General features: G+C 33.4%; 1 protein-coding gene across 3 annotated transcripts; it reads right to left on the minus strand.

The window, feature by feature from the left end:
• Window positions 1-2271: 2271 nt before the first annotated feature.
• On the minus strand, window positions 2272-17673 carry LOC102808448 (uncharacterized). 3 transcript variants are annotated; one of them, XM_006815139.3, is made up of 6 exons: window positions 17594-17673; window positions 16149-16234; window positions 15256-15298; window positions 11670-12619; window positions 5243-5440; window positions 2272-4291 (listed from the first exon to the last, which is right to left on the minus strand). In XM_006815139.3, the coding sequence occupies exons 4-6, from the start codon at window positions 12504-12506 to the stop codon at window positions 4100-4102; spliced, it is 1227 nt and encodes a 408-aa protein (XP_006815202.1). In that variant the 5' UTR covers window positions 12507-12619; window positions 15256-15298; window positions 16149-16234; window positions 17594-17673; the 3' UTR covers window positions 2272-4099. The 3 variants fall into 3 exon arrangements, with proteins under 3 accessions (XP_006815202.1, XP_085363284.1, XP_077864459.1); XM_085507158.1 differs by lacking the exon at window positions 17594-17673 and adding an exon at window positions 17084-17345; XM_078008333.2 differs by lacking the exon at window positions 16149-16234 and having other exon boundaries at window positions 17594-17626.
• Between the last annotated feature and the right edge of the window lie 726 nt (window positions 17674-18399).

The raw sequence follows: 18399 nt of genomic DNA on the forward strand, positions 1-18399 counted from the left end.
TCAAATTATCAAAAATATTATAAAAAGGTAAAATGTAATTAGGAATTTGCTTTATATCTGTAAAGTGTAAAAACCTATTTTTACTATACTTTCATTTTATTTCCTGTAAAAACGTAAAATGTCGTTTTTATTTCCAGAAACATGTACCAGCTACCCCCCAAATCTACCTCGATAATTTGATAGTTTACAAATTAAACAGTGCCCTCATGTGACAAGAATCTAAAACAATTAAGAACCAGTTTGGTCATTGTTAAGCACGTGCTTGTGAGAGATGGCGTTTTATACGCCTTGTTTGTTTCACATGACATGTATGATATACAAACAAGATTTTTTTCACGTCGTCACAGAGAGGCAGTTTCACTGTAAAATGCCCAGCAAATTTAATTAATGGTCCACTAGACGTCAATGGTCGAAAAAAAAGTGAATCAATATATGCACCGAACCTTTAAATGGAAATCAACATCAGTGGTTTTAGATAAAATGATCAGTATAATGAAAACTCTAATAGCAATCAATTACTGACATGCTTCATACAAACAAATAAACAACTTGGTGGTCAAGTAGCCCAGGTAGTGAACCGATAAGCATTGAAGTACATACGTCAATGCATGGGTTTCAATTACACGAACCAACGGTTACGTTTTAACATTCAGCAAGGAAACGGCGAAATTCAGAACTGAATATTAAATTTGAAAAAGTATTTATTGGATTCCGAAAACTTGATTGGCAATGACTAGTTAATAAATTAATGACTTTACTACTGTATTGATTTAAAATATATATATAAAAAAAAGATGTATATCAATATTTCAGTTTTAGAGCATTTGTTCTTAAAATATTAGTCTTCCGGATGATATATAGAAACAATTCAGTAACAAAACTACTATGCAAATAATATTTTATTTATTAAGTATATTAACAGTTACATTCAAAAAATAATCAAACATTTACAGGGATATTTAATAAAAGCATTTCATAACTTACATCCTGGTAATTTCTGGCAGTTTTGTTGTACAATAACTGCAATAATTATCAATATTAGACTATTTTCACACTTTTTGTGAAATTTAACTCGTAATTCACTTACTGGGTAGCTAGTGAATCCCCCCCCCCTCCTCCTCAAAAAATCACCAGGATGTGTGACTTTTGTGGGTCAAGCAAGGCCTATTGCAACATTTTCGTATCTGTCTGCAATAATACACAGATAATTGTCTTATGAGTTGGTTACCACGGGAGACGCAGTATATCAAAATAACATATTTATTAATTACAGTAATCAAAATAATCAACATACATACATGTACATAGGCTTAATTTGTATTCAAAATATTTTATATAATTGTGAACCAAAAGAACAAGGAGTATATGTCAGGTCACATGACTTGTATTTATGCAAATAGTTTGAAATGTACTACTAGTATACAGCAGTACATAAGGTGTGTATAAACATTAGCGTAAAATATGCCTAAATTGTAGCATTTAGTAATTTCCAAAGCACCAATTGGCGTATCTCTCTCATTACTATTGAACAAACAATCTATAACAAGAACCCTCATTCAAAAACAAGCGCTGATTCATGAGCCATTTGCTTTTTTGAAGTTTACTCATGAATATGCAAATCATAGCCTACAAATACAGGCCATATCATTACCAGAGTATGTTTAGAGTGAAATATTTAATTGTAGCAAATTTGCCAGAATACTTACAGGGTTCTAAATTCACTGTGGTCTGTGAAGGAAACAATAAATTCTATTGTTACATATGAATAGTCACTGGGTTTTTATTTAGCACATTTAGCCATCATCAATATAAGGAAAAATAAAACCCAGCGAATAATTAAGCCATATACAGTAGCCTGTACACTGTGCAGTACTTGGTAGCAGTTAGACCAATTCGGCTCAATGTTACACCATGGTTACCAGGATGTCAAAACAAAGTTATGCAGTTGCCATGATACGTGGCTGCTATTTAAATAAATATGATTTTTGACTGCATAGAAATCTGATAAACGACACAGACAGATTAGACAACATCTCTCATTAAATACAGATGCCAACTGCAATGAACACTATGTCTACAGCATATCCAATAACAAAGATATGAAATTCTGACATTTTTATTTAATGAGATTCAAGATGAATTGATGATTATATGTCATACTATGAGGCTCCTGAAAATGAAAAAAAAATAATGGTGGTGGTGGTGTTTTCACTGGATGATTTTTTGAGACACAGGGTCTGAAAAATCATGGGAAAAATAGTCAAAATGCCATTTTTATACAGGTTTCTCTGACGAGATTATTTATTCATGTCGTAATATTTTGCTCGATGACATGGAATGAAAGTGTGATATATTATTATTGTTACAACATTTTAAAAAAAATTACATAATTTAATGAGTTTCCATGGAGATAACAGCTTTTCATTATATACAATGGAAGGTTATCTCCCATAATGCACTGCATATATGTGTAGTAACATGCTTTGTAGTGCAATTTTTTAAATCGGTTTGCACTGCCTTAATAGTCACATTCCAGGGTCTCCAGGTCCTTCAATGTGAGACAATGTCAATTTTTTAACCAAATTGATGTAGATATGCAGTTTTTCACTATACCAGATTTTTTTGGTACTAAAAATGTTTGTTTTACTTTTTATTCATCCAAGTTTCTTTTAAAGTTAATGAGATATGAAAAACATTTTTTTTTTCATTCATAAACAGATATAAAGCAAGAGAAAATACAATTTGTTAAACATAGTGTGATAAAATAATAATTTTAATTCAGACAAATGACTATTTATAAAATCTGCACCCACTCGCTTTCTTTTTATCATGGTTATGAGCTCAATAACTTAGCAACCAGGGAACCCAAAAAACTTGTCTATCACTTCTGGTTTATTTATTACAAAATTCACTTTCATTTGACTAAAACCATACAATTTTACTGAAATTTACAAATGGGTATCTTAAATTTACTCACTAGTTTACTCACTAAAATACTTCAGTTGTCATTCAAAATATATATTCATATCTATATCTATTAGTGAACTTATCGGCCATACAAATATTTTTTTCACAAATTTCTCATACATAAAATTGGTTATTTGTCCTATAACAAAACTTAACAAAAAATATTGCTTCTTCCCTTAAAATGCAAGATTGCAATCATTTATAAATTTAATCACATGAATGTGACAATTTTCTTTTCCAAAACATTTTTCCCGATTATTGCTATTTAGGATGAATACAGAAACTTTGAAAACTAACTTTACATTTATTTGTTCTGTTAATCACAGTTAAAAAGAAGTTACGCAAGATTATTTATTTTACTTTCTTCACATAAAATACAATTCCCATGTTTTTGTGACTATTTTTATCTTTTTCAATCTATTAATCCCATACACTTGTTTGTAAGCCAGTTTAATTGCCCCGAGAGACACATTTTCGCAAGTCAGGTCAAACTGCAAATATTTGTAGCAGTGTAAATTACTCTTGAGTCCCACAAGATAGAGTCTTTGTGACTTTCTAATATTTTATCTTCCCGACTGCTGCGCAAACCTGAAATCGCCCCAATGAAAATTAAATGGTTTACAATATCCCATGATGCTTTGCTGTACAAGGACATTGTTCTAATGCACTTTGTTTGTACCTTTATCCTTATATTATTTGACCTTAATTGAACTTAACCAGTTGTGCCTGTCATATCTGAGTGAGATTGTTACGAACAGCCACAAAATCTAAGTGATTATTGCAAGAGGAACTCATAAATAAAATCAGTTGTCCCAAATGACAGGTAAACAATGTGGCTTTCTATCAATCTAAATTGTACTGCCTAAAATTGTTTCAGGCATACAAGACAAACTTGTTTCTTTCTTTTCCTCAAAATATTTATTATAATCAGGTTATTCTCAAAATAATTATGTCCTTAAGTATCATATAAATCCAAACGTTTATGTACAATTTTCTCTGTGTCACCATGTTCCAGTTTACCTAGTTTTTCAGCATACATAAACAACAGTTTAAATTGTCTGGGTGTTTTTCGCACGCGAGAACATTTCGCTCATATTACAATGAGTAAAAAACTGTATCACATATCATCTCTTCACGGATTTGGTACAACTTTGCGACTTTTATTTTCCCTTGACAACATTCTGGGATTACTACCACTAGTACTGCTGTATGAGAGGACGTTGACGTTGGTTGGTCTTCGATGGTCCACGCCGAGTACCGGCAATCTGCCTGGTGACGATGTTGTTATATGTTCCCGACCTGTCACTCCAATTGACATACTGATCTAAAGAAACAACAAAGTGAACTGTTAAATTGATGAACTGCCAAAAAACAAACATTGCTGTAAAAAAGTGGTGCATTGTTTAAATTTTGAAGCCATTTTGAAAAATTTCACTGGTCAATTAGATTTTCATTTTTATTAACACTTCCTGTAATCTCAAAACTTTGCCTGAAATTAATTCCTTGCTGTTTGCATGAAAACCTGAACAACAACTGTCAAAGTCGTTGCACAGCAAAATTGCTTTTATATTAACTGTATACGCTACATCTGACTTAAAATCGAACACTAAACCACATGACAACCACGGCATTTTAACTACACTCTCAGAACTACATATTTGTTTATTGACGCAATCACGTCGCAATTCAAAATGGTGTCTCTATAAATAAACTACATAAAACGTACACCAATATGCCACTGATAATAATTTGTTTAAATTATTGTCATGGAAACTATTGCTGAATCGACCACCATTATCAGTATAATTTTTATCGTTTTTTATTTTTCTCAAACTTTTGTTATTGCAAACACCTGTACATGTCAGTTCCCTGTAGATTAGAAAGTTAAAGCAACCCGATAGTAATCTGTGTCTCCTTGAAATAAGGATATACTGCCATTTGTAACATGCACTGAATATAGGAACAACACATGGGGATAACAACATTGTGTCTATTTTGAATTAGACAATCTGTGAACCTGGCATATAAGCAGAAAGAACTTTGTTTTTCACTGCATAGTGGCCAGCCGACCATGAAATCAAATCTGTATTCTCACAGGTAATGAGCTGACCATTATGATACCACAAAGGATCTATACTGTATTATGGGGAAATTGTTTAAAAAAGCAACATAACAATAAAAAACTAACATTTGCAGGACATTTTTCTTTTTCTCTTCCATTCCTTTTGAAGTCATAAAACAAACATGGAGTTTTTAAATTGAATATTTAACTTACCGAATCACTGCTTACTGGGTCACCACTCATCACTGTCTTTTCACGAGTAAAATGCCCGAAGCTACCTACAGTTCTTGGGTCAATTCGTACTGGGGCATTCTCAGCAAATACCCTGTTAAAGTTGCCTTCCCTGTTAGTTAACTCCATGCGATACCATTTTATTTCTCTTCTTAGGCGTTCAATTTCATCAGAAGGATCCTTTAAATGAAATTAATATTGAAAATGTAGAATTAATTAAATATGCAAATGAGCCCAAGAAACAAACAAACTTAAAACTCGTCACATTACAAATAAAGTCATGTCAGGGTGTATTGTTTATTTTAATATGGTTAGTCTGCATCTAGCTATTTGATTGGCTGAAGCAATGTCTTACATCTGGCAGCAGAAGACCTGTGAAACTGAATAAAATCACTTAAATATCTAACTGTATTGAGATTACATGACTGTGAACACTGTTCATAGTGATTGTGGGTGTATGATCAACCAAATAGAGAAAACTGGTACAAGTACTAATAGGAAATTATTATTGCCAAAATGGTAATAAATTATGCATGTTCACTGCAGTATAACATTCAAATGGATGTCATGATGACATGATGGGTACATCAGTGCCACTCACCCGGCCTTTTCATCTGTTTCAAAAATCTGCGTAAATGCAAAATATGACAACTAAAAAAATTGTAATTTTTGCTTTGTTTATGTGTGGATATAGTGTATGGATGGTATTGCCCCTAGTTTGTTGAAATATACTAAAATTGTTGCTGATTTTGTTATGCGCCTCACCCATTTATTCTTATGTTCTAACGAAGGGCGTTTTAGCCCTAAAAGTTGAATACAAAACTTAGAATGTGCACTATAGGGCTGGTAAATTCTGACCCCTTAAAATGTATTAGAATGTCAGTTTACACAAATAAAACCCACAATACACATGGAAATAACGCAATACCATAAAAATGAGGATATTATGTTTTCAGAATTATAACATTATTAGGTTTTTTTTTTGAAAAACCATGGCTCTTCGTCACACTTATAATAGTTACAATAATTCAAGAAAAGACGTTGGGAGAATGAGAAATTTACACATAGCAACATGATATAAACAGCTATTTTGTAGCGTATTTCCTGTGCGAGCAGGTTGTAATAAGGTTATTAATGGTTCGCTCAATGATATAAGACGTCTCTTGGTAAAATTAGCATATTTAGGGTAGATAACCACGTTTACACTTATTATCTCTAATTACTATATACCAGGGTATATTTGTATCTTTTTTAATTTGAATTTAATGAGGAGTTAATTTTTCACAACAAATCAATATACACATGTATGCAGCTTTTATTCATACTAATTCCATCACATTCGCAGCGAACGCAAACAAGATTTGTACGGGAAATTAACAAACTCCCTCTGAAAGTCCCTATGAAAATTTTAATATAGCAGGGGAATTTCCCATTTGTGTTATCAAATAATCTAATGTTAGGAAAACAATTTGCTACATTATGTAACAATCTGATTTCTCCCTGGTGCAATGAATTAGATTCACCGTCAGTCAGGCGTCAATTTTGATTAAATTACAAATTGTATCAGGGATATTTGAATATTGTGTATAGAGCAAGGAAGTGATAAATTATTCATACAAATCTTATTTGCGATCACTTCAACTGTCTGGGAAAGTCGATGGCGTTATTGGAACATTGATAGGGACTTTCCGAGGTTTGTAAGCTACGCGTACATACTTTGTTTGCGCCCACAATGTCAGTATACAATACTGTTGTGTGATAGAAACTGCATGCACACCTAATTCAGCTAAATAATCTCTACACCAAATTTAAAGATGACAACTACGTGTATTATTCAAGCTGTGTGAATGGAATATATAAAGTGTGATTTCAACCATATAGACCAGAACAACCAAGCAAAGTTTAATATGAATAGTGTCTCAAGATTAACATTAGGATTTATGGGTTGAGTCCAAGTAGACTTGTTAACAAAGCCCCTAGAGAGATTAGGATTTATGGGTTGAGTCCAAGTAGACTTGTTAACAAAGCCCCTAGAGAGATTAGCAGAAAGAGTGAAGGGGAGGACATTCCTCAGCCCTAATCATGCCCAGTTTTAAGCAGGGATAAACTTTGAAAAAACTCCTCATATAAACAGAACTAATTTTAGTGTGGACATATTTAAACCCTATCTATGATCAAATCCTGCAATATTGTGTATATAGACTGAAACCATTGGCTGTATAAAGTTCATCCACTCCACTTGTACAGATTAAACTCTAGGGTAATGTTGACATGCCATCATACTGTCACAATATGGTCACATGGAACAATTGAAACAGGATAACTGCTTGTTGAAATGTTATAATGTTCGCAAATATATTGATCACAAAGTTACAAGTGATTAAATCACCTACCAAATTAATCTGACAGGATGCCAGAAAGTAAATAGCCATGATACGGTTTTTAAATTTATGAGCCTGGTAACAAACACAGACGGCTAAAATATATGTTATATAAGATAAAAGAAAAATTGTAAAAACTTTCTTTCCCGGAATCATTGGTATAATTTATTATCATAATTTTTGTAAAATGGAAAACAAACAAGAAAATTATCGCAAGATTTTATGGTCTCATGTTACAAACAAGATGGGGTACCAGTACTAGTTTTATTGAAAAGTTTACACTTTATCTGTCATTGTACTTTTTTTCAAAAGAGAACTGTTAAAAATAAATCTGCAGGGCAGGGGTTAAAAACAATTTACACTACACTCTTTTGTACTCACAAATTTCATTCCGTGTAACCTCCGATCGATTTGTGGTACGAGTATTATACACAATACAGACTATGATATAAATTTGGACAAATCATCGCTGCTTAATTTTGAAGCCATCAAACAGGTTGTAAAATTATAAAATTTTAAACTGAACGTCTCTAATCTGTATATTACCCTTGTGGTACGATGATCCCTTCCATTCAAGTCTCTTACCCCAGTCTCCTACAAAGGGGAGAAGCTATAGTTTGGGAACAGCCACAAGACAGATCATGTTATTAACAGCCATAGAGGTAATTCACTGTAACCATGGTGATAGTTTGTGTGATGTAAACAATGAATAATGTCCGGGTCAAGTAGAGCCATACTGTCCTACATTGAAATCATTGAAAACATGAACAGTATGTGCGACTAAAAACACAAACACAAACTCTGCCGTTTATTTTGCTGTCAGCCATACAGACTTGAATGTCAGATTTACACTAAAAATGAATGGTTAACGAACAAATGCATTTGGATGCATCATGAACAATATTCAGAGAAAAAAATTTAGCTACTTCATGTGTTATTATCCAATTAATGCATAACGATATTAATAAACTGGTTCCTGCAATGAGAAATGGTTTAGCATTGTTTAAGCAATTATAAGTGAAAATAATTCCAATACATATAAAATGGGTGGGGTGGAAAAAAAAAATGGTGTATTAAATACTTAAGATCTATAATTTTTCAAAAAATTTTGATATTTTGACTACACTCCAGCTGTGAATATTAGGGACTGTCAAATTTGCAAACTAGTTACAACTACATTTACATTTTATGCAAATTCCAAAAAAAAACAACAAATTATAGAGAACTGTAAACAATTCTTCAAGAGAATAAAGAGGGGAGGGGGGGGGGGCAAGGGTTATTTTCGTTCAACGTAATTGCAATATTTTTTTGTTCGTACAACGTAAATAGAAAAAATAAATTCCGTAATTCTGTAATCACACGCTAGACGTACATCGTAATCAATCAAATATTTTTTTCGTACACTGTAAAAATGTGTTTTCTCGGTACGTACAAGAATTTACATCCAAATAAAAAAATCGTAAAGAATAATCCAGGGAAATTACATTTCAGAAACTGTAAAACGACTAGATGACACAATTCACTACAAAATTGAATGTCCAAGACGTAAAAGGCTCTCTAACCGAATGAAGAGCATTACGAGGGTAATATGCGCATGCGTCTCTTCACACGGCGCAGTAATGGCAGAGCATTTGAGTCGGAGAGCTCTTTGGACCATTCAATGTTCCATTTTTTAACATTGTAAACTGTAAAAACGTCTTTTTTTCCCTTGTAAATTGTAAAAAGCCCCTTTTATTTCCCGTAAGGCCGTACCAGCTACCCCCCTTGCCTCCCCTCAATAAATGTTTGGTAATTTTGCAAGACCGGGAAAATCATGAAATATATAAGGACAGTTTTCCCTACCAAAAAATCCCTACAACATGAACATGATTTCTAATGGAATACGGGTATTTCTGGAATGGTAATTTCTAACTTTAGTTTTCTCGTATACATCTACAATATGAAATAGCTACTACATGTAGCATAAATCCATTATTCCAGACTTTGGTGTCCACACAACTACATGTAACCAAAATGTCAATACAACATAGAAATCATTTCTAACAGAATACAGGTCTTGATCATAATCTTTGAAATAATCTGAAAACAAATTTGCTGTTTTATTTTATGACTGGTAACACTAGCAGACTTTGGAATTCAAAAAGTAAAGACAGGGAGCAACAGAAACTTTGCCAAAACTTCATGCTCACTTACAACTTTAAATTTTCAATTGGTGAACATGTCTTGCTGCAAAAAATTAACAGTTGTAAACAAATATACGTTAAATCAATTTAAGCTAATGGTTTTATGTAACATAAAAATGACGATTTTGACGATGAAACAAAAATCGTAAAACTTTGCTTAGTGATATTACTGGTACACTCACAATTAATTAAGAGTAACAGCTTTGTGAAGTACATTGTATTATTCTGTTATTTAAACACCGAATTACTGTGTAGACATAGCACACTGATTTCTGAGTTTGAACACTCTTAGTGTGTTATAAGCCATAGACCAAAACACAACAAACATGACAATGCAGTACACTGAATTAGGACCATCCAATGAAAACAAATCGGGGTCAGCACTCATTGTGTACTTATCTCAATTACAAAGAGGTTTATTATATGGTAATATCACAAAAGGGTTTGTTTGTGATATTTGACAACAACAAAAATGTATAGCTTCAAATGTTTTGAAAATAGGACATGCAGCTTACGGCCCAAATCATATGAGAAACATGTATTACGAGAATTCCACACTGTACGCATGAAAGCAGTACGGTAATAGTATCTACCGTCGTATAGCAGGGATCCATGCAAATGCATACTGCGAGTGCATGTAGTATTCTTTTAATAACCTTATTAGTATACATCGTTTCCTGCTTGTATTTATAATTTAGTAATACCTAAAATTCATGAAAAATATTTGTGTCTGTGCGATCTTTTGTGTTCTGTGACATCTATCTCAGCATGGAAGGTACTAACGTTAATACCTTCCATGATCTCAGCCAATTGCTACATTGTTGCTATGTCCTATGTAATCATAGAAAGCTTTTAAATGTGACATAAATATGAGGAGGAGGGCACCAAATACATCCCTAAAGCCTTTTACGGAAAGACGAATTTCATTGTTTTTCTTTGCCAGATGCATAATAATTACTTCGTTTGCTCTATTAGATATGCATATGTAAAAGACACGGGTGTGACTATCATAAGTTATATTATTGAATGATCCATAATTCAATAAATGCAAATGTTTGTTTACTTACAAACACTTCTATTGAAATGCACTTCTAATAGAACACATACAGTACATGTATTCAAATCTCGCTTTTTTTAAATCATTCCATTTTAAAATCAATTTATTTTCCAAAAAAAAAAAAAATTATCAGAATCCATCAGAATTACTTTCTCTTGGAATGCAAATTGGTTTCCAATTTGTAGATATTTGGTCAGGCATGGTATTTGTTGTTTGTTCCTTTGTGTTTGCCAAAATGTATTAAAAGTGCAATTACCCATAATTCCTAAAAAGCTATCATCCTAATAATTTTGGCAACAAAACTAGTTAAAATTCTGAATCAGGAAATTAAAAGGGAAGGAAATGAGAAAATATTTGTGACACAAACACACAAAAAATAAACTGATTTAACGTGATCATGAAAATCAATAATTTATCTGCCCACCGTATTTACTTTATTAGTAGCGTATGCACTTTATAGGTAAATGACAGGAAGATCTCTCTGGTCAAAGTATATTACATTTCAATGATCCAGCATAAAATAAATGCAATTTTTTTTGTTTAGAACAAATACGGTAATTATTTTCTTAGATGATAATTTAATTTTCCACAATAAAAAAATACCAAATTTGATTTCACCTTATTTTCATTGTTTATATTCAGGGGGGGTGGTGGGGGGTGGGGGTGGGGGTGAGCAGCATATTTTTTACTCGCAAATACCTTGATGGAAATTATGAGGAAATAAAGACAACAAATGCAAATGAAATATGTGATCACTAATTAATTAAACACTACAGGTAGATACTCACCCAAGCACTTTGAGTTCTGACGACTGAGCTTCTGTCATTACCACTACTTTTGATTCTTTTACGCAGCTCCTTCTTCAACATTTTCACATCATCTTCTAATTGTTTATTTTTCTGACTAAGATTTTCTCTAATTTCATTACTTTCAACTAATGATCGGTTCAATTCACTAATTTCATTCATAAACTTTGCCTCCAAGTTGCTAAGTTTTTTCTTTAGACCATGTATTGTGTCTTCCTTATCACAGTGTTTCTTTTCTCTATTAGAAATAATCGCTTCCAACCGATTAATTTCCTTGTCCTTTTCCTTGATTTGTTTAAGTAAATTCTGGCTTTCATCAGACATACCATTCTCTAGTCTACTTATAGATTCCTTTGCTTTCAATAGTTTTTGTTTTAAATCTTCGTTTTCATTTTCTAACTCAGAGATTGTAGCATCTTTTTCATGCAGCTTACTTTCATATTTACTTTCTAAACTCTTAACACGTTCCCGGATTTCATCTCGTAAACGAGAAGTTTCTTGTCTCATTTGCTGTTTGATTTCAGCTAACTCTCTATCAAGTTTATTAATCCGTTCTTTGGCGTCTTTGATAACGAGAGATATCTCGTATTCATATGCATCCTTTATTGCCTCTATTTCAACTTCCTTTTCATGGTTCCTGGTGAATAACATATGAACCACCTGTGTCAATTCTGCAACTTTCTTGCACATTTTGAATTCAAATGATCGTTTATTCTTAATACCGCTTCCTTCTCTCACGGTACCGATATTAAGTCGTAATTTTTCCACCGCTAAATCCATGACGGAATTATCTTTGCTGATTTTCCCCTGTTTTGCCATCGTAAATTTTTAACTATCGTGTTCTTGAATACAGCTACATTGTCCACTAGAAACTAGCGTAAATTCATATTCCAGACGTCGGTGTCTTCGCAACTACATGTCACCATCCATACCTATTAAATAAAAAATAAATAAACTATACTTAAAGTTAATATTTTACTGAGGAACAATAGCTTGATTGTGTTGCTTCTACATTAAGATCTGTAACAAAATACCCATCTCAAGCCCATTAGCTAATCCCACCAATCATATATTAAAATATTAACCTACAAAAGTCAACAAGTCCATATTAATAGCATCTTTTCTTTGGAATGCTGATTTTTTTATGTCAGAAGTGTCCAACATGGCGGACCTCAACATGTTGTTTCTCCTCAGAGTTTTTCTGTATTTACGTAGCAAATTTCGACGAAGACATATTTTGCATCATCGGAATGGTGGACCTAAATTGAGAGTTCTCCCAATTATTTTGAGTTGGGGAGAATGGCCACAAACGATATGGTTTGTTTCGAAATGTTGAATTGAAACTCAGCGACAGAGTCAAGACTTGACGCTAGAATGAGACAATAATTGGTAAAAATCACAAGACCTTCTCTTTCGGCCACTTCGATTGTTGTTGTCAACTATCGCTTTAAAATCCAACCACAGAAGTCTCAACTTCCATTTCATTTGTGCTGCCGTACTTTCTATTTCAGTATACTCTAACATGGCTGTGATCTTTTTGTGTTGCAATTGGACATCTGTCCATATAATGATCAATGATTCTCGACAGTAAAATTGAATCCTATCGTACATACAGCCATTGTTGTTGCGACACAAGGTTGCGAGACTGTTCAACTAAGCTCATGAACCTGATTTGCATATTTAGTCATTGATAGTCATGATTATGTAATCTGGCACTTGTCCATACTGTAGTTACGACGACGGCCTAACTAAAATTAAAATTAGGTCCAGCCCCGGAACCTCTACCCAGGCCTTAATTCTTATGCCTGCTAAATGTGTCTTGTAATGTAATGATTTTTGTCAGATTTATTGCCGGGCAACCGACCAAATAATCTTCATAACTAAAATGACTATTACTTTAAAGAAATACACCTTTAAGAAGAAAAGAACAAGTTTTGATTACAGTTCACAGCATCAAGCAGGAGCAATCTAATCACCATGATGTGCGAGTATCATGATGTTCACGACCTGACAACAACAAACAAAATCACACAACGAAGACAACATGAGCAGACATGCAGCCATTATTTCATCAAAAATGATTTGTTTTTTTAGTAAGAAATATAGTATAATACGTATGTGTTATTGAAAGTGTTAAATCTTTATATTTATCTCTGTGTGACTGACTTGTTTGGTAGTTAGACAATACCTACCTCTAGGGGGAGTAATTTATAGCCTTGAATTTATATTGTTGAAAGACTTTATATGAATTTTGAGCAATGAACCAGATTCAAGATTTATCTAAGTTAAATGTGTACTTGATTCTGTTGCTTAGTATGTTATTTCTGGTATGGGCAACATAAATCTCATCAAGGCTTGACTGTTTTTAATTGGACGCTTGCCAAAGAGAAATAACCAACTGACAAACACACATCCTTGGTACCAATCAGTAAATTGATAGCCCCTTAATGGCATTGAAAACTCAATTACAAATGAATATATGGAGTTGTCAGTTCAGAAGTGAGAAATTTTTCATCAGAATAACTTGCAAACTATTACTTCAAGTGTTGCATTCGGTGAATGATATGAAATTAATGTCTATGGGCTTAAAGATCAGAAGTCGTAGTCCCATGCATTTGCGGGATTTAATTTACAACCCAATGCACCCCCAGGGGCAAGCATGGTTGCAAGTTTTTACTTGGCTGGGATATTCATTATAAAATACCAATTTTGTTCTTTGACAGCCTAGGTAAAGCTTAGTAGCATTTATTTTAACTGGTCTGTGCAATAATTTATTGGGCCGCTGTCTTGCGGATACACAAAGCGCCACAAAATAACCACCGCATAGAATGCTACTTGTGTATTTTCTACATGTGCACATTTTTAGCGCATACATGTATAAAGCACTAGCAATATTTTTTGTTAAAATCTGTCTACAATTATTTGTTTTTTTGGTTTGAATTTGATTTTTGAGAAGAATGGTACAATAATAGGAATAAAATGCCATTTTAGCAGCAGTTTCCATTAAAAAGCCACTATAAATATTGTCAATTTTTTAATACCTTAAGACATCAAAAAGTGCTTTGTAAGACACTATACATCTTATTCCACCATATGTAACTGAGCATAATTTTGAGATATATCCTTGCCATCGGAAACAACCTTAAAATGCCCTAAAACATGCTTTGTTCATTGTATTTTATTCATCGATTTTCACTGAACTGAGAACGGAGACCCCATATTTTCATTTTCTTAATATTTGATATATCAAATATGTAAAAATATGGAAAATGACAATATTTCTTATTTTTGATCAGTGTTCTAACTTTAGAAAAATAAAGATATAATACAAAATAACAAATTTTGTCACCTTTGACAAAATATTAAAACTTGCATAATTTTGCTGTATTTTTAATGAAGACCTAGCCATATATAATTGTGAGACAATTGAATAATAGACTAGTGAATCAGTCTGAAGTATTGTGGGTGGGCCTTACTCACAGGTCAGTCTGTGCATGCATGTTCCCATGGTAATGCACTGAAGCCATGCAGAATTCTATGCAGACTATGTAATTACAAAGGAACTTACCAGTGCATTCTTGGGTGTCCTCGAATTCCAATCGAATCAAGACCTTTAACGAATGAAAAAATATGATCATTTGGTCCAAAATTAACAACAAAATTATAGACAAAATACATAAAAATGTGTTATGAATATGTTAATTGAACCCAATAATAATAGTGACAAGACTGAAAATATTTTTTTTTTATTTAATTTGTGTGAAGGGCGACAGTTCTGAACATTGAATGTCATTGTTTCTCTCCAGATTTTTTTATGTGCATTTTGCAAGTGCAAGCGATGACATAGAGTGCATTTTTGTCACATAGACCATATTACAGTTTGTGACAGAGCTGTGTGATCATCTTCCTATCAGAATGGCATTATGGCAATTTAATGCACTATCATGGCGTCAACCTGAGGACCTCAATCATGGCTCCCCCAAAGTCGCATTCGTTAGTGAATGAAACTCGATCAGTGAATTTAAGTCTTTCGTATTGGGTCTGTGGATTTTGTGGCAAACTCAACAAGGGTAGAAGTGGAGAGACTTTTTAATTATTCAACTTCAGGTAAGATTTGAACTCAGGTCTACCTATCATGGGTCTAAAGCTACAACCAATATGCTACCGGTAATTGAAAATTGGCAGTTTTGGTTCATCCATCACAAGACCATTTATAAAACAACAAGTAATAAAAGGATATTATGATATCTATGTGTATGCTCATTATTAACAACACAAATATTGTGTTTCAATACGAAATATATTTGATAGAAGTCACACTTTTTTTTTCTTAAGAAACGACAATTTTTTTCCAGGAAAAAAAACACACACAGCAAGTACACAGTATGTATTTCACTAATGTTATTCTGACAACTCTTAAGTGATTTAAAAGCAATATATTTTGAGAAATCAATTGCCCACCTCTGACCTTAACCACTTAATATCACCATGGTAACCACCAATTCAAATTACCAATGTACTGATTAAGGCAGTCTGAAATTTATTACCTAGAAAAAATACACAATATATTTTTAATGCATTGTAGTAAAAAACTAACACATTTATTACTGAAAAATATACTTTTTTTTTACTCAACCCTTAAAAATTTTAGTTGGATTGCTTACTCACTTCCAATAACAATTTTCACAAATTTTGATCAAGACTTTAAAAAAACAGATTCTTATGTTTTCAGCCCAAAATTAACATCTAAATTAGCGAACATTACAGAAAACATAAAAATATTTGTATCCACAATTTTGACAGGAAAAAAAATTCTCTAATACTTACAAAAACAATCGGCTTATGACAAAAATAGAAATAATATTACCAATGTAATTAAAGTTCATGTAGCAAGGAAATGACAAGATTGCCAGAAGTTGTTGGATTTTTTTTTTTTATAAATAAAAGAATTAGAAAATAATTTTAAATATTATTAGCATGTGATTATATTTAAAAAAAAACGTTTGATAAAGGAATTGTGGCGGTTCAAATTACATACTGGTGCGGTTTGTGTTGTGAGCCCTTCCAACCGGACGTTATCACCCAAGTAGCAATGCATGTTATCGTATCGTGACAACAAGCTGCCAATACATATTTTCACGCAGTGCGATAGTAATGTAGTAATTTTCACGGAGTCAAATTAATTGTAGTTATCTACGATACAAAACAACTACAAAAGATTGGTGAAATCTTTACAAAACGAACCCGAATAAAACGAAGTCATGATTTACCGTTATTCAAAGAGACGGCAATAACAACACTATTGTTGTTTTAATGGTACCCTTTCTTAAGATTCGATCACACAAAACAGTGGCTGCAAATTACACACTTACACAACCCAAGTACGGCATACAAACCTGTGATCCGATTCACGACTCGTAAATTGGAAAATTAAAAATAAATCTGGTTTCCAACGCCACGGTATTGATATGCGTCGAGGCATGGAACCCGGGGTTAGAGAGGCCCGAGGACGGTGAAGCGACGTGTGACTGGTCGCCAACCAGATGATACAATATTTATACAGGCTACTTGAACGTTGAACGTTGTTTGAGGCCACCAACATGCAAGGTTACTCGGAAGTGTGCCACACATAGCAGCACGGACTTCGTGTACCTCACAATCATTGACCCACGCCGACGATGGAAGTATGACACCATCGGGTCGAGGACACAACCGAGTCCAACAAGCTGGGATAGTAGCGAAACACACAGTTCCCGACTGTGTGGCACAAGTCCAAGAAAGTGAACTCGGTATCCGGGATTGAATAGTGATGGGATATGGGTACTGGTTTCAGTTAACGACAACTTGACGCGACAGCCACAATATTTCCAATTCACCCAGTCGTTATCAGTTTGATTATTTCTTACCTTATTACCGGCAACAGAACGAGAAATCCTAAACTACAGCGTGACCAACGAAACATACTTCAGTGGTCGAGCATAGAACTGAGTTTGCGTGATTTCTCATTATTAATTCCGTTTGTTATGCAAATGAGCCAATCTGGTCTGTAACTCGTCGTCATGACCACCGACCTCACACGGAGCGAGTCTTTATTGTTGAGTGACAGACTTAGCTCAGAACTGTACAAACTGTTGTACAATCAGAATTAAATAGGCTTAAAATTACGAGTAAGCATACTGAAACGTCATTCTAAAATGCACAACGATAAGTATAATAGCAGAATTTCAACAAATACAATACATCCCCGATAGCTATTAAAGTACTATTTTCCACAGTATGTTACCCCCTATTTCATAGTTACGGCTATTTTTAATTGCATCTAGTTCATATATTCATATTTTCATTTAATCATTACACCAGAGGGACTGTGATTACACATATGCACATGAAAAATTAGTGTCTATTTCCCCGGGGTCTATTTTAAAATAAGAGAATACTGTAGTCCACGAATGAATGAATTTGGAAATCCGCTTCAAAATTGAACACTCAAGTTCGATCGGTTTAACATGGGACTATAAACCATTAGGTTGGGGTTGAGAACATAAGGGGACAGACATTACCGTTTTTAGAATCATGCGTATTCAATATTGAACACAAGTACCTAGCAAAAAAGGAACATTGTGACACATCGCAATCTACCCCAAGTTTCAAACACTGGTGGCGCTGTCGTCCGACTGAAAGTCAACGCTACCATACATAGAGGGCAGCAGTC

This window comes from Saccoglossus kowalevskii, chromosome 13, assembly GCF_978046115.1.
Source record: "Saccoglossus kowalevskii chromosome 13, keSacKowa6.1, whole genome shotgun sequence".
NCBI lineage: Eukaryota > Metazoa > Hemichordata > Enteropneusta > Harrimaniidae > Saccoglossus > Saccoglossus kowalevskii.

Coding starts and splice junctions, on each gene's coding strand:
- LOC102808448 (XM_006815139.3), bottom strand. CDS start 12,506: ATGGCAAAACAGGGGAAAATCAGCAAAGATAATTCCGTCATGGATTTA. Junction 5,441..11,669: donor TCAGAACTCAAAGTGCTTGG/GTGAGTATCTAC, acceptor TTTCATTTAAAG/GATCCTTCTGATGAAATTGA. Junction 4,292..5,242: donor ACCCAGTAAGCAGTGATTCG/GTAAGTTAAATA, acceptor TTGTTTCTTTAG/ATCAGTATGTCAATTGGAGT.